Genomic DNA, 21,116 nt, shown 5'->3' on the forward strand with positions numbered 1-21,116 from the left:
CCTCCAACAACTTGCCCACCAGTCTATAGTCCCCTGGTGTTTCTTACCACCTTGCTTAAATAATGGAATACGTTAGCCAACCTCCTGTCTTCCAGCACCTCACCTGCGGCTACTGATAATACAAATATCTCAGCAAAGGGCCTAGCAATCACTTCCCTAGCTTCCCATAAAAATTCTAAGGTACGCCTGATCAGGTCCTGGGGATTTATCCACCTTTGTGCATTTTAAGACATCCATCACCACCTCCTCTGTAATATGGACACTTTTCAAGATATTGCTATTTGTTCACCCAAGTTCTCTAGCTTCCACCTCCTTCTCCACAGCAAGCACTGATGCAAACTACTCGTTTAGTATCTCGCCCATCTCCTGCGGTTCCACACACAGGCAGATTTGCTGATCTTTGAGGGGTCCCATTCTCTCCCTAGTAACTCTATTGTCCTTAATGTATTTGTAGAATCCCTTTGGATTCTCCTTAACTCTATTTGCCAAAGCTATCTGTGTCCCCTTTTTGCCATCCTGACTTCCCTCTTAAGTGTACTCCTACTGCATTTATACTCTTCTACTGATGTAGTTGAAATAAATTTCAGTAAGGCCTTTGACAAGGTCCCAGATGGCAAACTGATAAAGGAGGTAAAATCTCACAGGACCCAGGATGACTTGGCAAGATCAATCTAAAATTAGCTTGGGGATAGGAGCCAGAGGGTAGTGATGGAAGCCTGTTTATGAGACTAGAGCCCAGTGTGCAGTGGCACACCGTAGGGATTGGTGCTGCGTCCCTTCTTGTTTGATATTCATAAATGAAGTATTTGAGAATGTGGAAGAGATGAAAATGACACAAAGATTGGCTGGGTGGTTCACAGCAAGGAGGAAAGTGTTAAGATATCTCTTGACAACAAATGTGAAAAAAGATGACTACAGTACATCACAGCATTTTCAGTCAACTATAGAAGTGCAAAGAAATCTACAGAATCATACCTTCTGGAGCTGTTCCACAGTGACTGGAAGGTTGATCAAGTCAGATGCTGATTTAACATTGGCTTTCAGATGAGCAACAGCTAAATTCAGTTGGCTAATCTGTTTACAAAACAAGAATGCATATTCAAATTTGAAAACCCAATCTCAGGTCAAGTAAACAACTTTAAAAAACCAATACAAACTTCAGCTTCACCAGAAGTATGACTAAGCTTGTGCCAGAGTGTATGTCTCAAACAATCTCATCTAACTCACTTTCATATTCATTCCACATATCTTACTGAATTGCTTACAGAAATTTATTCTAGAAAAAAAATTAAGGACAATATCAACAGTAATTTGCAATAGAAACCTACACATTCTAACCATCCTCGCTGAAGACTCCACCAAACCCATACCCCCTCCCCATGTCCCCCAATTTCCCCTTTAAAATCGTTTAGATTCACATAATATTGAGCTCTGTTTTATTGCATTAACTTGCACTGCCATCTTGACCAGTGACTATCTCTCTCGTAGTCACTCTGATTATGTACCCCAGTAAATATAAGCATTTATTTCTGAATTGTTAACTCTAAAATATTTTCTACTGCATCTACTACTTACACATGCTGCTACTGTATTCATCAACACCAAGTTTTTCATGGTTCATTTCAACTTTATGCACCACCCAGCAACTACAGATACCCTTCTCCAAGTAATTTAGTGTCATCAGCAAATTTAGACACTCTCCACAATTTCTAAAGCTAATTTATGTATACAGTAAGAACCCCAATATAGTTCCAAGGACTGACACCATTCAGCACATTTCTCCAGTCGTAGAAACTTTCCTATACCTGTGATCTTTTCTTTCCAGACTATTTCTATTTCATTGTTCCCGAGTTCCAAGTCATATTATGTTTACGCAAAGTTTCAAAGCATGACTTCAAGAAAAGTTATGGATCCTTAACACTGCATATTCAATAGAAAATGTTTCTGAAAAGTCAGAAGATAAGGTCCAATGATGGTTTTTATTTACTTGCATTTAAGTGATTAACAACTTAATCATGTTTGATGAGTATTTTATCAGCTGAAGCAAAACCATACTTGCCTAATTATATCCATTTCCTTTGACCATTTTCCTATTTTCTTGGCATAATTGATGCTTTTCAATTTTTTTCTCAGAAATAGGCCCAAGTAATTTTCAGCATTAGTATGAATATTTCAGTATCTTTTCTCTTTGATCGATTACTACTCACAAGGACCTCTACATCACATCTAATTCTACTACAATATCAAATGTCATCCATAAAAACTGAGGCAAATCTACTTCCTCTGTGAAAACACAGGCAAATTACGTTACTTCGTAACTTTGCCATTGCTTCATACTCATATTTTGTCAACAGCTGAGATAGCAAGAACTGCAGATGCTGGAATCAGAGATAACAAAGTGTGGGGTTGGGGGAACTCAGCAGGCCAGTCATTTTTTTTTCTAGAGGGGTCCCAACACAAAACATCAGCTTTCTTGTTCCTCTGATGCTGCCTGCCCTGCTGTGTTCCTCCAGCTCCACACTTTGTTACCTATTTTCATCAACACCTTCCGTTCACTGTATGGACAACTATGTTTATAAAATTTCTTAAAAACTGCCTCAGAATGGATTTTTTGGTCTTCTGTGCACATGCTACCAGGTAAGTAGAACACATCCAAAATGCACACCTTATATTATAGCCTACAACTTTGCTGTTGTTTGTGCTTTCTGAATGCTGTTTGTAATGTCAACCTGAAGACACGTAGTGCAAAATGCTGTCAGCCAAGGAGAGGTCCGATACACTGAGACAAAGGTCAACAGCTTATTCGCAGCTTCTTAAAGGCACCACTGGATAAAAATGAAGTAGAATGGATAGGAAAGTCTCAACCCCACATTTCAAATAATGTGTGCAGTTTGGTCTCCTTATTTAAGGAAGGATGCAAATGTGTTGGAAGCAGTTCAAAGACGGTTTACTAGATTTTAACCTGGAATAAGCATGTTTTCTTATGAGAAGAAGAAGTTGGACAGGTATGAGCATGTTTTCTTATGAGATCAAGTTGGACAGGTTAGGGTCTTTCCAGTGCAGTTTAGCAGAGGGAGGGCTGAGTTGATTGAAATGTACAAAATCCTAAATGATCTTGACAAGATCAATGCAGAAAGGATCCTTTTGTGGTCAGTCCAGGGAGCACGGTTTTAAAATTTGAAGTTGTCCGTTCAGAACAGAGGCAAGGAGAAACTGTTTCTCTGAGCGGGCCGTGTGATGCTGAATTCTGCCTCAGTAGGCCGTGGAGAAATGGGATTGAATATCTTTAAGACAGAAAAGGATAGATTCTTGTTAGGCGGGGGAAATCAAGGGTTAGAGGGGTAAATGGGAGTATGAAATTTGAAACAGATCAATTACTATCATTTTGAATGGCAGAGGAGGCTCAAGGACAACGGTCCTTCTAATCTGTGCAGCCACATCGCAAACCCTCCAAGTGGCTGACACATTGATGCCCGCTTACAGAAGTCACTGCTGTGCAGAGTTCAGAGGCAGACTCAACTGCAGGAACATAACTCAAGGGGCCAGATGATCTACATTTGCTCCTTTTTTAATATCCATAATCACAATAGCAGTCTTTAACATCCCACTGTAAACTGCTGTGAAAAACAAAGAGCATTAGATCCAACAATCAATTCTCCATCCTTCACTACATTGTTTTACACCCACAGAATATGAATTCTGCCACAGCACAACACAAAAAGATTGCTTTTGGACTTTTTCTTGATCTTAGCTTTTACATTCTCTTTTGGTAGCTTTATTATAATACTTGAAATTGTCTTAGTTTTCATTTTTCTAACTGTCTGTTGGCTTATTTAGGTTTTGTTCAAAATTTTCTATAATTATAATCATTAATGCACGCCTTTTCTCTAGGAATCATTAACTTCATTTCCAATGTTTGACAACTTAAACTATACTTCCAATGCAACTGATGTACTTTCTAAAAAAACTAACATAATTTTACTTATTTCTCTAATGAATTCCTTAGTGAATACCATTCCAACATCACTTAACTCTGTTGTTGCTCCTCCCTTCTCTACCTCCTGAAAGATAGATCATTTATTGTCAATTCTAACTGATCTACAATCATGTGTTGATTACTATTGTCCTGATTTTATACTTCAATTTACTATAATGCCTCTCGTTCAGCTTTGCATTTCAGATACATTTTCTAGACTGACGTTTTTCTAAATAAAAAGACAAGAGCACCTTGGATCACCCATTTCTGAGGCTTACACACCAAAATTATATTACATGGTGGCTACTCTATGACACTGAACAACACCCTTCCACCCAGATTAGATTTACCCATTTCCAGCACTTTATGAATTACCAAGAGGGAAAATGATCCAGCAGCAAGGGAAGCATTTGGTCTCTACTTTACTTAACCAGGCAGCCAAGATCAAACACCCAGTACCTGATTTAACAATCCGCATATTATGCCCCCAGTATAGCATACAAGTACACTACACTAACATACTCCACATCTTATTTCAGCTATGCATAAAATCATTATTGATTACTTTTTAAACTCAGACTTTATAATTGTACAATAACTTAAGGACAGAGTGGCAAAATGAATTTTTTTCAGTACATAATAACACCTGCTCTAGAAGTGAATAGTGAAGATCAGTCCAAATGTAGCACCGTACTGAGAGATATTTTCTAATCAACATATTCAGAAATGTCATTACACACCTCTGGAGCAGAAGAGATTTGAACTAGACAGACAGAGACAAGGAAACTACCACTGCACTATAACAGCCATAACAACAATGCAATATATTTTCTAATCAACCTGTAAAAAGATGCTATGACATACTTCTGAAGTACCTAAACCCAGGCCTCCATACTCAGAGGTACAGGCACTACTACTGTGCCACAAGAGCCCTTAGCACTATTTGTAAAAATGAAATTTGCAATAAAGAGCAACAATCTTTTAGAATCAGAGGATCCCGACAGCGTGGAAGCAGGCCATTCATCCCATCAAGGCCGCACAGCTCCAAAGAGCATCCCACCAAGATATCCCCCCACCACCAACCCTATCCCTGTACCTTACATTTCCCATGGCTAATCCACCGAGCCTGCATGTCTCTGGCCATTATAGGCAAATTATCATGACCAATCGATCTAACCTGCACATCTTCGTGTTGTGGGAGGAAAACAGAGCACCCAGACGAAAACCTATGCAGAAAGGGGAAGAACATGCAAACTCCACTGACAGTTACCAGAGGGAGGAACTGAACCTGTGTCCCACTTAAAATCAGAGCCGTGAACAAATAAACAGTTTCACTGAATTGCTTAAAACTAAAATTTAATAATGAAGTTCACGGTTCATTCAAAGTCCATGTTGCTCACCATTTGATTCTTATTTGTAAACTAAATAAAAATCAGATGCATCTGAGGCAGAGTGCTCAGAAAGGTTGCCGACTACAGCAACAATAAGGATACAATGTGGAGTCAGTATCTTTAAGCAGAGGTAATTGAGAGAGGAACTATGCAGCTAATTATTGGAGGATGAACAAGCATGCAACAATGGGTTAGCCTAGGTTGCTTTAGGTGAACAGCCTGTCAATGCTAACTGCAAACATTACTGGAAAAAGACAAAGACAATCTGAGAATTGTACTGGAGACTGTCTGGCACCTGTGGCACTACTGCTGGACAACAGGGGTTGGAGAAAAGAAATCGAACAAACAGTAGTTAAAGTGGCAACATCATAAGTCCAACTGGCATTTAAACAAGCAATGTAATGTTTACTGCCAAATACAACATTTTAAATATTTGATCTCATGTTTCAGATGACCTATTAGTACTTTACAAATCAAAGCAAACTTTACACGAGTTACTGAAGGTAACAATCAGTTGAAACTGTAAGCAGGTTTGTAACATAAGAAACATCAAAGTTATGCAACCAGAATTACAGGTTAGTTTCAGCAGTGCAGGATAAGCATTTTTGATTGGTCAAATTCATACTAGCTCTACTGCAAGAATAATTTAGCTAGTCCCACTCCCACCCTTTTTCTGTAGCCCCACAAATATTTCTTCCTTCATGTAACCACCCGAACCACTTCTGGAAACCATGATTGACAGTTTGTTTCAGATTGTAATCTTTCAGTGTAAAAATCTTTATCCTCATGCTGCCTTTGAATCTTTTCAATTACTTTGTTTCTCAACCCAACAGTTAAGGCAACTGTTTCTCTTGATGCTGTCTCAGCCTCTTAATGCACATTCCATAATTTCCAAACAGCATCTTCAGTCACTCCATTGTACATAAAAAGGGTGTAGATTATTCATACACAGATTCCTGCTCTCTGCAGGAGTGAACCTGTCTGGACACAGCACCTGTTTCAAATTAAACAAAACCCTAGAGAATAAGAGTTCCTTATTGCTTCCTCAACTTCACTTTTACGACCAATCAGATCTGTAGCTTTTTCTTACAGTGCAAATTGTTGCTCCCATTGAATTTTCACATTCTTGCATCTGCGCTGAAACATTCTTCAACAGCATGGTTGTTTCTCTGAAATAATTGATATCACTTTTGCCAGAAATCTAAACCTTTAAAAAGCAGAACAAGTAAAGCAAACCACTGTGATAGAGTCAGGGTTGAAATGCACCAGAGTGAGAAATTAGGAACTTTCCTTGTCCTAGGCCTTAACTACTGGATACATGGAGTAATGGTTAGGTGGAGGTGGTTAATGGCTCATGATTGAAGCAGAGTGAAAACGATTTTAGGATCTATGGAACTAAGCAGCATCCCAAAGCTGTATCAACAAGATGCACTACCTAAAATGATTTGTGTCACAGGAGGCAGCATTCCTGCCTCTAGGTCAGGCCTTCATGTTCAAAATCCATCCCACGGTGTTCATGGTAAAAAGTGCTCAACATGGCTAAAGTGGATGAGTATCAACCAAAGTGTCAATTCTTTCAACACACACCAACAGCAGGTGATAAATCTGGGAGAGATTCCTGATTAGCCATGTAACATGAATGATGTTGGAGCCACTACCACTACCAAATTCATTGCACTTTTTTAAATAAACATCATAGAGATGGCCAATCTTTGTTTCGTTGCCATGGCACAAGCAAAAGGAATCTGCGTCAACTCATACTGCCCTCAACCAAAATTGAATAGGATTCCTTTTGACCCTTTATACCCCTCTCTCTAGATTTACTTCCTCTACCCCTTGCTTCCCAACATCTAATACCTCTTCAATCATTAGCGTCTCCCTCAGCGCACAACACATCACTTCTCCAGTTAACATACCTAAGCAAAGCAATTTTTTTGCTGAAATTAGGCAGCATAAAAATGGATCAAGCCCCACCCTTACAGGATATGATTTACTAGGTTAGAGGTGGCTCAGTGAGTTGCCTTAAAGCGATCAAGTCCACACCGACCCTCCGAAGAGCATCCCACCCAGACCCAATGTTCCCCATCCTATCCCTGTAACCCTGCACTTCCCATGGCTAATTCATCTAGCCTGAACATCCCTGGTCACAATGGTAATTTAGATAGCCAATCCACGTAATCTTCACATCTTTGGACTGTGGGATGAAACTGAAGCATCCGGAGGAGACCCACACAGACTCAACACTATACAGTCTCTATGATCAGTTAGAGGCAAGAAGTGATTTCTTAATAAAGCAGACAGCTTTTCACTGAACTTGTATTTGAAGATGATAGACCACCAGGCAGTTGGAACAGATTAGTGACAAGGAGAGGGCCTTTGAAGGTATAGATCACCAGAGAACAGGAGGTGAAACAAAGCCACTCAGGAAAAGCTACAATGGGATGGACGGCATGAGAATGACATCTTAAGGTGGGAGAAGACAATAAGGAACCAGATTCTGTCTATTTTAGCAGTAGTGCCGTTACAGCAAGAATTATGACTGGCTTCCTATAAAAGCCATATTTCAGAAGCAGAAAGAAGATTCACCATAACCTGCATTCTAACGTCACAACAGTACTGAGACAAAAATACTGGAAAATGAGAAAAAGTGTACCACAACCATAAATTGCTGCTTTCAATTTTGGTGGGTTAAGCACACCAAAATGGAGTGTGTCCATTTATAGCTGAACACCCACCAGTATAATATTAAGGTAAACAAGTGATCAAGGCCGGACGGCCTACTCCTGCTCCTAGTTCTTATGTTCTTACTCAAATGATGCATTATTGTGTACTATTATTCTGCACAAATCTCTTCACTGTCAGGCTTTTCTAATCTGTGTAACTTCCTCGAAACCTACAAAACCTTCCTAACCCAAATCTTTAATTCTGGCCTCTTATACATTTACTCCAAGTGACTCCTTCAGCCCACAATCTGCTTGATATTTTTTACTGGTATATAGATATCTAGCGAATAAGTACCCAGTTCACAATGATATTTAACTATTGCAGTTTGGACCACCAGGTACTAAAAATCACTTGGGAAAAGGAGAATATATCAACACGGGAAATATACAACAAGTAATCAGTCATTGGATGCATTCCAATACTGAATTGAGAAACTATTTTTAAAAACAACAAATTAAGATGCCAGAGAATAATAGAAAAAGTTCAAATGTGGACATCAAATGTAATTTCTGGTTTATTTCTTTAAACAAAAAGCACCAAATTTAAAGCACTACGATCCTTCTGGTTTTGAAAGCAATAAAACTGAAACTGGAAATTTAAGCAAAGAAACCCAAAAAGGTTTCACTTACAAGACTCTAGAGATTAAATTATATCAAATACATCCAACATTAACCACTTTGTACAGTAGTCCATTCATTTCCAGCAAAATTCAAGAGAATTGCATTACATCTAAAATTCCAATACTCATCTTGAAACGTGGCACACTAAATCACTCTATTGGCTGATTTGGAAGATAACGAAATTAGAGTAGCAACACTTTCACAGAATGCAGTAACACAGGTCAACAGCAACTTAGCAAAGGCAATTGTCCTGTTTAATATATTTAATATTAGTTCAGTATCAAAATCATTCAATGTAAATTTTGTCCAGGAGATGGGAATGTAAACTACAAAGATAACATTTTGTTTTCCTCAGCACTCTCATCTTCAGAAACCATAGAGAAAAGGGATAGTTTGTAACAATTACTTTGGGATGTTTGCTATTTTGGGTACTAATTGCAAATTGATGTTGTAGAGTTTAGGCAAAGCTTTAAAATGTAAAAACAATTAAACGTAGTCAAACTATGTTCAATTCATCTACATAATCATTGTTTTAATGATCTTATTCCCCTGATACTGACTAGGCAGACTAACTTCAGCCAGGTGCACTAAATGTTGGTAGAAAATGCTGTACATACACTAAATACAAATAAATGGATTTCCCCTGGGTACATTTACTTACTTCAGTATTTTATTTGTGTACATATCTACCACCAGTCAGTAACCAAAGTACTTACAATAATCAAAAACACTCCAATTCTGCTTTTCACACTACCATCTTATCAAAGCACAAACAGAACATGTAATCTTGATACTTATATTTACATGTTTTGCATGTCCAATTATAATGTGCATTTATTTTAATTTCCTGTTAAATCTAATTAGCTATATCTGGATTCCCAATTAGAGACACGGTGAATAACTGAATACAGTTCTATATATTTGACAAATAATATACTTGGAGATAGAAAGAGGTAAACATTTCGGGTCGATGACCTTTCATCAGAATAGTTCAGGTAACAGAAATCAAATGTTTTGCATCAAGCTCACAGATGTAAAATTATTTGTTTTTGTTTCAGACCTCCAGCACTTGTTCGTATCAGTGAATATTGTTCTAACCTGAAATACAATAAATGGGATGATAATAACCAAACAACACTTAAATTCTGCCAGCCCATTAGTTTTCCACTGTGCAAGTACTACAGTTTGGTGAGTAATAAGATCTACCATTGCTTACTTGCTTATTCAGCTCTGTGATGTTGGTCCATATTTTGCTAATCCCTCTGTCTCCAGTGTCTAAGTTGGCAAGATCTTTCTGGACTGCAAGGAGATCTTCACTTAGCTTTGGAATGTCACTAAACGAAGTCTTTTGACTAGATTCCACTATAAAAAGAATTTTAAAAGATCTAATTTTAGGATAAAAACATGAAAAGCATAAACATGTAATTGAAACGGACTTGCTTAAATCAGTTAACATTCCTAGCTTGACATAAGCTGTGTGTTTAAAACAAAAATACAGATGATGCAATGGGCTGAACGTGGAGATGCAGATTCAAATCAAAAAAATGGGGATGAAAATCACCATTCTTTTGAGTGTTTGGATAGTATCAACTTAGGTGCCAAAAAGTAATAACGTCAGTGTGAAGAGGTGATTTGGAAGTAACGCTCAATTCTGTTAAGTGGGCACATGCCGATCGTGTAGGACATACAAAGTGCCACACAGAGGATTTGTGCTGAGAAATATTGTTCAGATAGAAGAATTGTATTCTGCTGTTTGGTGTAGGATATAGCAGTGCTGTTCGAAGTATTGCAACCATCAGTAATAAAATGGTCCTCTCCTTTATACATTAAAATGAGAACTCATTTAGAAATGTGGCAGAGCAAAAAGAAATAACATTTTGAATCCAACATGACTTCTTCAGAACACAGCATCTGTAACACTTTGTTATTACATTAACGTGCTATGTATAGTCCTAATAGCTTTGCACAGACAACTAGAATGCTTATTACATGATATTCGACAACATACAAACTGCTTTAATTATAACTTGCATCGAAATTAATATACACTAATAGCAATGAAAATTTAGCAAAAAAAAAGGTGTTTCTCCTAGGCACAAGCTATTAGTGTTTTGCAGGCCGAGAAAGTTACTGGATACCTCATCTGAAAACCCATTGAAAGAGTCAGTCAATCAAACAACAATCAACACTAGTCAATCATCCATAACAGTGCAAGCAACAATCACCAAACGCAGTTTTCAAATTAAAGGTGGGAGTTGAACAGAAATAGGGTGTGCATATTTAATTTTGTCCTCCTTTTGTGCATTATCATAAAATTATAAAGCATAGGAGAGAGCTATTCAATCCATTATGACACTCATTGGAAACACTACTAATTGGAACAGGGGAGTCGGACTTGCTCCACAATCCTTTTTCTTTCTCCCCATTGAATTTTATTCCAAATTCTGTTTCAAAGTTCCGACTGAATCTGTTTCCACCACCCTTTCAGACAACAGAACTACAAATATTCATCTAGTATCTCAAAAGGTATTTAAATCATTAAATCAGCTGCTTTTCCTGTTCTCTTTGTTCTTATACAATCCTACATAATAAATAGCAAAAGGCGAAGGGGCAGTGATGGCCTTGTGGTATTACTGCTAGACAATTAATCCAGAAATTCAGCTAATATTCTGGGCACCTGGGTTTGTATCCTGCCATGATAGATTGTAGAATTTGAATTCAATAAAAATAAAATTTGGAATTAAGAATCTACTGATGATCCCAAAACCATTGCTCATTGTCAGAAAAGCTAGCTCAGTAATATCCTTCAGGGAGAGAAATCTGCCATCCTCACCTGGCCTGGTCTGCATGCAACTCCAGATCCACAGCAATGTGGTTGGCTCTCAACTGCTCTGAAGTGGCCTAGCAAGCCACTCAGTTGTATCAGTTGATACAAAGTCTCACATAATTGCAGCAGTTCAGGAAGGCAGCTCACAACCACCTCAAAGGCAACTAGGAACGGTGCCTAAGTGCTGGCCAGCCAGCGACGCACTTGGCCCAGGAGTGAATTTTTAAAAAGTACAGCAATTTGGAAAGTTAGTTGGAGCATGGGGTTTCACAATAGTATAAGCTTAGGAAGTACGTTTTTATAGAATAACAAGTTTTCTTGAGGGTTTAATGATAAATATAGTCAAAGTATTTCATAAAAGACCGCTGGCAACAGCATTTACATCATTTTCCATTCACCCAGTCAGTTAATAGGAGAGACATGAAGAACAGCAAATGTATCTCAGTCATAAATCAGGTGCCAAGATCAAAGAATGGAACAACTTCAGTTGGAATAGTAATGTTTTGTTGAAAAGCATGCTCAAGAATAGTCACACATGAAGAGGGGAAAATTCTTACACTCCACATCTCCTAATAAACTACTGGCCCAAATATTGATAAAACTGGATGTCAGTTCAAATAGTGGCATTAAAACTCTAGACTCAAATTATACAATAAATATGTCAGAGAGATATTGACTCGAGTTTATTCAAAACAACTTCCACAATAAAATGGAGTGTTAAAAGTAAATCTCCAGGTCTTTTTAAATCAGCACATATCCATCTTAAATAAGCTTAGCTTGTTAAATTGCCAACTTGAAACTGCAAAGCACTGTTGGGAATCAGATCTTATGCCAATAATCTAGACTTTGAAAAATAACACATACAAAATATTTATATAGCTAAATACAGAATGGCAAAAGTGCATGCTTTCTGCTCACCTACTACAATCTATTAGAAGCACCAAAACAACAAATTGTTGGCTTTGTTTGCACCCTATTGGTTAATTGATCAGATTGCGTGTAATGTATACCTCACATCCACAGCCAAAGCTTATTCCGGGAACTAAGTCTGGCCAGAACCAGTTTCCGGTAGGAAACAGCAATCGGTAAATATTTTTAAAGAACAGCTCTACTTTTGCTCTTAGCATTGATAAGATATACCACAATGCATGGTTAGTAGATGCACTACTACAATTCTTGCAAGAAAAAAAGTGAACTAAAACAAAAACAAAAACAAAAACATCAACGGAATAAATGCCTTGTACAAATAAAATAGTGGAACATTACCTAAATTTGTGAAAGAGTCTAGAATGTTACTGAACAACGCAGTTACTTTCATTCGTGACGTTCTATGCTCAACCATATCTCAAGTATTCTTCACTATAAGTAGCATATCAAATGAACTTCAGCAATAAATAATTCATATTTTATAAAAGACAGCAAGAGCGAGACACACACACAAAATCTTACATTTGCTATCCTTCTCATCCTATACTAAGCAACGCAATGACTGAAGCTGGAGCAATTGCGATTTGGAATTCAAGGTGGTGTGCAAAATCCAGTCTGGGTAAATTAATGAGATGAATGGCCAGAATCACCAACAATGTTGAAAATCTATTCAAGGATGATTAGAACTGTTTCATATTGCTCCTCCACTATTGCATCACTGGTCATCCAGCTCTCTCTAATGCTGCTTCCTCAGTGGATTTTCATGTCACCTTCCAGGGAGGTGACAAGTTTTGTCAGTGAAACAGCTGTCAAAAATCGAGAAGCAACAGAATCTTCCTCTTCAGTGTCCTGGCTCGTCAGCTGTATTACATCTCTTCATGGGATGCAAGGAATTCCAACACATCAGCCACATCTAATTCAAAAAGCAGGTTTCCTCTCTAAGGTATGATTTTACACTGAAACTGAGGGACAGTGTTGAGATTCTCCTTGTCTAGTTATGGCTGAGGCCATAATTTCTGTCACATATCAAGCATGACAACATCCCATGAATCAGTGAAAATGTAGCTGTGTGAAAATTCCACAGCTGGTTAAGTATTCTCCCAGTAGTTGTCTGAACATGTTAGGAAAAGGTATGACACAGGTAGTTGACCTCAAACGTTGCTATCGTTCTCTGATCTATGGGCTGTAGCAGAGACGTCATGTTAGATTGGCTTGATTACTACACAGCACATTTGCAATGCAGAGTGATGCCAGCAGTATGGGCTCAATTCCGTTACTGGCTAAGGTTATCATGAAGGACTTTCCTTCTCAACCACTCCCCTTGCCCAAGACGTGATGACCCTCAGGTTAAACCAATGGCCATCTCTCTCTAATGAGAAAGCAGCATATGGTCTGGTAGGACTATAGTGACTTTACTTACTTAGTCCCACATTGCTGTTAAAAATCCCTAAGACCACTCCTACAAGTGGCTTCCTTCCCTACCATTTCTCATCTCCACATAAACTCCTGCATATAAGGGCATATCTAAGTTTTGCACAAATGCTGTACTTAATAATCAATGCTGCATCTCAACCTTTACCTAGCTTCCTATTCCTCTCGTATCAATTACCCCAAAATATTCAGAACCCAGTCCATGTCATCTTGCAGCCATATCTCTAATCATTTTCAGATATTTACTTCAATATACACTACTGTCCAGCTGCCTGTAGACAGAGAAACAGAGTTAATGTTGAATCCAATAGGAGTCTTCTTCAGAATTGAGGAGTTCTGAAGTCGTCATATTGGGCCCAAAACATGAACTCTTTCTCTCTCCACAGATGCTGCCAGAATGCCAAGTTTCTCCAGCATTCTGCTCACTTTGAACTTCCAGCTTCTGCAGTATATTGCTTTTATTCCACAATTGCTACGAATTCTATGTGCTTTCAGTCACCGTTGTAACATCTAGCCATGCTCGTTCCTTTATTCATTCATGGGATGGTGGCATCACTGGCTAGGCAGCATTTATTGCCCATCCCTAGTTACCCAGAGGGTGGTTAAGAATCAACCATATTGCTGTGGGTTTGGAGTCACACAAGGCCATACCAGGTAAGGATGGCAGTTTCCTTCCCTAAAGGACATTAGTGAACCAGATGGGTTTTTCCAACAATCGACAATGGATTTGCGGTCATCAGACTCTTAAATTCCAGATATTTATTGAATTCAAATTCCACCATCTGCCGTGGTGGGATTCGAACCCAGGTCCCCAGGACATCATCTGGGTCTCTGGATTAACAGTCCAATGATAATACCACCAGGCCATCGCCTCCCCTGAATAGAGCATTCATGACTTTTTAAAACTTGTCCCTTCCTGCCATTCTCTGAATCTCATTCCCCATATTATTTTCTTCTTTTGCCTAGTCCTAACTCTTTGATGTGCTACATCTTTCTATATTTGATCCCTTGTTCCCACCAGTTTACATCTTGCTCCATGTCCAGAGTCGTTATTTTTGGCAAGAACACCGGTTCCAGTGGGGGTCAGGTATAGATATCTCTATGTTTCTGCAGCCACTTTCCAGAATACTAGTATCAGTGCCCCACACCACCGAAACACACTTGCCACACATTTGCCTATCTAATTTTATGTACCCAACTTCAATTTGCATGCGGTTTGGGTAATAATCCTGAAATAATCACATCTATAGTTGTGCATTTTAATTTAGTGCCTTGCTCCTCCTCTACAATGCACTCGTCCCTAGTTCTACTTACGTTAGTGGTACTACATAGATCAAAATCACTGTATCCACTTCTTTGATTTCAAGTCCCTTTCCAACTCTGAACAGATGTTCTGAACCCTGGTATTGGGTTGATAACAACGTTAGCTGGACACTCAACATGTTGCAGAGCATAGTGTCAATTCCCCTCATTATATAGTGCACTACATTCTTGTTGCTCCCCTCCACTTGAATGCCTTCCTGTGCCACGGTCAGTTTGCTCATTCACCATGCAGCTCCATTCTCATCTAGAGAGAATCTCAAACCTATTAGATGATTGGAAAGGTTGACAATCCTGCACTCTGGGCCTCCTTAGCTGTTTCGTAGACACACCTTCCCATCCCTGACCAAATCAGAAGACCCTATTGCTCACTGCTGAGAGAATTACCTGGTACAAAGAATCCAGGTAACTTTTCTCCTCCCTGATGCACCATACTGCCTTTCGTTCAGTTTCCAGTTCAAAACTCTTAAGCTGAAACTGCTCAAATGTCAGACGCTTGCTGAAGATGTGTTTGCTCTGGATTACAATAGTATTCAGGAGCTTCCACGTTCTGTACTCTAAATACATAACCCAAGGGCTATCCTTCACGAGTTTTAACTAAGTTTAAATTATATTATTCACTGAATCTTGGTTTTGCTTTGTTTTAAAACTTGACCATCAATTGGATACTATGTAAAAACTTCAAGTAGAAAATATCTTTACTTACCAGTGACAAACTCTCCCAAGAACCAATTCAAATCAGCTCCAATGAATCTAGCTCCCTCTCTGACAGCCTGTTTTAAATAATACCACCAATAATAAATACCCAACAACGTAAGTGACACTTTCTTCTGATTTTGATCTTCAATTCAAACTGCCAAGACATTTACCATATGCTCCAGCTTGCTGCTGCTCACTGCCAGCACTAAAGGTGTAAAATTTTGCACGCTTGCATTTTGTCAGTGTTATCACAGCTGATTCTCAATGTTGTGAGGTGTAGCCCAAGAACTTTAGCAATACTAACTTCTCATTCTCTGGCATTAAGACACTTCAGAACATCTAATTTCTCTGTTAGACCCATAGGTTTTTTCTTGCTTCTTAGCAGCAACCGACTCTCTACCTCTGCAAAAGTTGTTCTGCAAAGAAAACACGCCATCCTAATGTAGTCTTGCCTATACATGGCCGATTCTCAACTGTGTTCTGAAATGGCCTAGCACACCACTTTGTTACATCAAAACCACTGCAAAATCTAAACAAAGAAATGAAATCAGACTGACCACTCCATCAACTTAAGCATCAGAAATGATAATAGCAAACCCGGACCTCCCAAATCTGCAAGGTCCCCTTCTGGGGACTTCTGCCAAATTTAGTATTAACACAGATAACAGCCCAACATGGTCATTGTCGCCAAAGCATGATTTGGAGACTATGCCCCATTATGGTACCTCAATGGCTGCCCCACTAGCAGCACAGACCCACCAGAAGTGGCAGTACAGTAATATAGAGCCCGAAGGGTGTTGCACTGGGAGTCACCAGCACTGACTTCAGACCCAATGAAACCTCATGACATCAGGTCAAATATAGGTGGTAATCAACAGGAGGCTGCGTTGCCTAACACCCTACTCAATTGATGAATCAGTATTCCCCCACAGTGAGCACACTTAAATGAAGCACTGGGGCTGGCAAGGGCATAGAATGCACTCTGGATGGAGATTTCCACGTCTATCACCAAGAGTGGCTCATTAGCACCAATACTAACTGAGCACAAAAGGATACAACTGTTAATCTACACCAGAGGGCGAGGGAATCCCAAAGCCTGTTCAAAATCTCCAAGGCACAAGTCAGGAGTGTGAAGACTACCCTCCACTTAAGTGCAGCTCCAACAACATTCAAGAAACTGAACACCATCCAGCACAAAGTTTCCATTTATGTACAGTGGCAGTGTTTTCGACCTACATAATGCACAAGGACAACTAAAGAAAGCTCCATGGAAAGCATTTTTCAAACCTGCAACCTCAACCATCTAAAAAGGACATGGTCAGCAGATACATGAGAACATTATCATCTGCAGGTTTCTCTCCAAGTCACACACCATCATGATGTGGAAATATAATCACTGGGTCAAACTGCTGGAACTCCTCAACAGTACTGTATAGCCATATACCTCAAGCTTAAAGCAACAGCTCACCAACCACATCTCAAAGGCAAGTAAGGATGGACAATAAAAGTTGGCCTAAAAGGCTCCTCTGCCTTACCTGCTGTGGACTTCAACAGGGGTCATTCCTGCAGGCTCCACAGTTCAGAAGGTATCAGAATAAGCTCGTGAAGGTTAAGTACTATAAACTGAGACACAAGGAAAGCAATTTTATTTCTGTATGGTGGCAAATGCCTCTCTGCTTTGCCCAAAATAAAGCACTACAGCAGCAAGTCTGTGGCTTAAAAATTAAATCCATTTCACGGAACTAAAACAAAGATTCAGCAACGCAGTGGAGGGTCAGACCAGTTTTACAGGTTTATCAACTGAAGCAGCTTTAGCATATTAGTGTTTTAATTCTGAAGATGAAGACACATTGAATAAAGATGAACTACATTCTACGCATACACTATGCATGCTTCCACAATTCAAGCAGTAGCACAAACATCTCAATGATGGTTAGGCAATATCTCTGATGTACAGTTGTCAGAAGAGGTGTGAGAGGAATGCAATTCTCTGCACAGTAAATTTTCAATTTAGCCACACTGTTGGATAGGTTAGGTTCCACAGTCAGAAAATTCACAATACCAAAATTATCAGGAGTGTTTTCACAACTCCCAAATGCCAGCACAAATGACATATCTGGAAAAGGTCTTTGGAGAGTTTTCTGCCTGCAATTTACTCTGCTGAATGAAGTAAATTAAAAATCAGATGGAAAAACCACTCAGCACATTACTGACTACCTTCAATCCAACTATTTTATCCAAACTTTTGCACCACTCTAATATATGGAGTTTCTTAAACATGATACACTAATCAGTATCTGAACAATGCCCTTCCCTCAATCTTTAACTTTCCAAAGAAATATAGGATTGACTGCAAGTTACATTTGTTGAAAATACTGTTAGCAGACAATACATAATCAGAAACAGGATCCAGAACTGACACTTGGTTCGGTCTTTAGAGGTCATAGCTGTCTAATTATAATCAATACCTGTTTCTATTATTTAGCCCATTCACTACCAAGTTTACAATGTCTTCCTTTATCCTATCAACTATACATCCTTCAGAAAAAAGAATCGCTGAATTAGTCTTGAGCATTGCTGTTAAGAAGGGATGTTTCAAAGATTGTTTTACATTCATCATGACAATTTGCAAGAGTACCAACATAAAGAGAAAAAAAATCATTGACACTTGCCAATAGGAAGAGATTGCTGGTTGGTTGCTAAATGGATTGATTTATAGAGGCACTGCCATTGCTAATATATCAGTTGGATGATAACTGAAAAAGTTATCCCCCAAGTTTTTAAAATTTCAAAATGGGCAGTTTGGCTTTGATTGGCTAAGGCATTGCCCTGAGAAGTGACTGTCACCTATGTTAGTGAGTTGAAACAGGCAATGCGTGTACATTTTTCTGTTTACAAAAGGCAGGACTCTGAACATGAGGATCTGGCTTGCAGCATGCATACTACAGGCTCCACTGATCCTAAACTGGTTGCTAACATAATTCTTTGTACGTAGGATTATTTTGCAAATGCTGTCCAACTGCAGAATCACATCTAATGTTACTCACTGTATTGGAGTTCTGCAAGAATAACTCAGTCAAACATGGTCAGTGCTTCGCTTACTCCAAACAGCCAAAGAGATATGCTATTTGATACGATCTTCTGGACTTTGGGACATAGAGCCTACATACCTGGCATCACACTTGCACTGAAATGCATATACCACATTGAATTATTTGAGAGATAGGCAAAACACATTCTGATTTGAAGACAGCTTCCTGTTAGTCATGAACATCATGCAGTGTTACTGCATTACAGCTTTGTAAGTCAAGTAGCTTCCATTGTTGCTCAAACGTTTGAGATGCCTTAACCTCCAAACTAACCTAATGAAGACAGGGTATGTTTCATGACCAACAGCTCTGAGGCACGTTCATGTATTTGCATAAAATACTACAAGAAGTGATCTGATCAGCGTAGCCATTATCCTGCAGATTTAACAGAGAAACACAAATGGAATAGGAAGTAAATCTGCATTTTTGTTGCATAACATCATTTCACATATATCCCAAAATACTTTGATACTTTGAGAATAAGTGAAATGATTGCTCAGATATCCCTCTAAACAGTGATAGGTTTGAGGCATCCAACATAATTGCCGGCATAAAATCTCATGTTTCCAATTGTTTTGAATGTACAGCATAGGGTCTATTAAGTCACCAGTGTAAGCCTTGTGATTTTTTAATCTGTCCATTGAACAAATTCTGAGTCTCCCCACAGGCTGTACACATACATGTAAATCAACTGGGAATAATTAGTCAAGTGTACAGGATAGTGCATTGAGTGAAAATTCATCTTATTTAGAGCTGTTCATTTTTTTTTTTTTTTTTTTAAAAACAACACCTTCTTTATTGCTGATATCCTTTCACATCAGGTACAACTCAGGTTAAATGCCAAAAACAGGTAAAACTCCCTCCACGTCATGAAGTTATTGATCTTAGCCACAATCTCCACGAAGTTTACCAGAATGCCCAGAGATTTCTTCCCACTTCTAACTTGAAATACGAATATTATATTTTAAAAAGGAAAAAAAAAATGCTACTTGCATTTAAGTGAACAGTATCTTATTCAAATGGCTCACATATAAAAAGTTTGATTTCCTTAGAAGTTTTATTGATCCAGTAAGAGTACAATTATCATGCCATTAAGTCAGGGATAGCACATAAGTTCTATTCTCCAAACAAGTTTTCTCCCTATACCAAATACAAACCTACCAAAAACTTTAAAGCTGCATAGAATACACCGTCCCCTGCAAAGAAGTTGTAATATTCTACCTTACAATATACCATACTTACAAGTTCTGAACTTTTCCTTCAGTGCATCCAGATCTTCTTTGAGGGCAACTTGCATCCAGACCAAACCAACGCATGCCACTACACAAGCAGCGAGCATAACAAATGCACATAGTGGATAACAAATTTTGCAGCATCTTATGTAGCCTCCCCTGTAACAGGAAGAACAAGAAAAAAAGGACTGCAATGAAAATAGACCATGTAGCATTGTAAATAAAATATCTTACAATTTCACCCCAACTTCTTAAAGTTGAGCAAAAGACAAAAATTGAAAAGCTGAAGTATCACCATACCGTCCACAACACAAACAAGCCTTAATTAGGTTATATAATTATATTATATGATTATCAGCATATTTATGTTTTGTCCACTGTTGCTAACCTGTAAATATTTTTGTTTGACCAATAAATATGGAAGAAAGCATTTTGGGGAGTTATTCTGGATAACGAAACAAGTGCATGAGAGGCTCCAAACACCTTAAGAAGCTACAGAGATAGTAGGAACTGCCGATGCTGGAGAATCTGAGATAACACGGTGTAGAGCTGGATGAACACAGCAGTCCAAGCAGCATCAGAGGAGCAGGAAAGCTGACGTTTCGGGTCGAGACCTTTCTTCAGAAATGGGGGAGGGGAAGGGGATTCTGAAATAAATAGGGAGAGGGGGGAGGCTGATAGAAGATGGATAAAGGAGAAGATAGGTGGAGAGGAGACAGACAGGTCAAAGAGGCGGGGTTGGAGCCAGTGAAGTTGAATGTAGGTGGGGAGTTAGGGAGGGGATAGGTCAGTCCAGGGAGGACGGACAGGTCAAGGAGGCGGGATGAGGTTCATCGGTAGGAGATGGGGGTGGGGCTTGAGGTGGGAGGAATGGTTAGGG

The 21,116-nt window shown here is 38.9% G+C and overlaps 1 protein-coding gene across 2 annotated transcripts in view; it reads right to left on the reverse strand.

Moving 5' to 3' along the window:
- The window catches only part of efcab14 (EF-hand calcium binding domain 14), an 86,049-nt gene that overhangs the window by 61,065 nt on the left and 3,868 nt on the right, over positions 1-21,116 (reverse strand). For both annotated transcript variants that reach the window (XM_020513955.2, XM_048601747.1), the window contains exons 2-4: positions 20,247-20,395; positions 9,928-10,073; positions 976-1,074 (exon numbers count right to left, since the gene is read on the reverse strand). In XM_020513955.2, the coding sequence (XP_020369544.2) occupies positions 976-1,074; positions 9,928-10,073; positions 20,247-20,395 (394 nt within the window). The remainder of the gene's footprint in view (positions 1-975; positions 1,075-9,927; positions 10,074-20,246; positions 20,396-21,116) is intronic.

This window comes from Rhincodon typus, chromosome 10 (genome assembly GCF_021869965.1).
Source record: "Rhincodon typus isolate 14 chromosome 10, sRhiTyp1.1, whole genome shotgun sequence".
Classification (NCBI taxonomy): Eukaryota; Metazoa; Chordata; class Chondrichthyes; order Orectolobiformes; family Rhincodontidae; genus Rhincodon; species Rhincodon typus.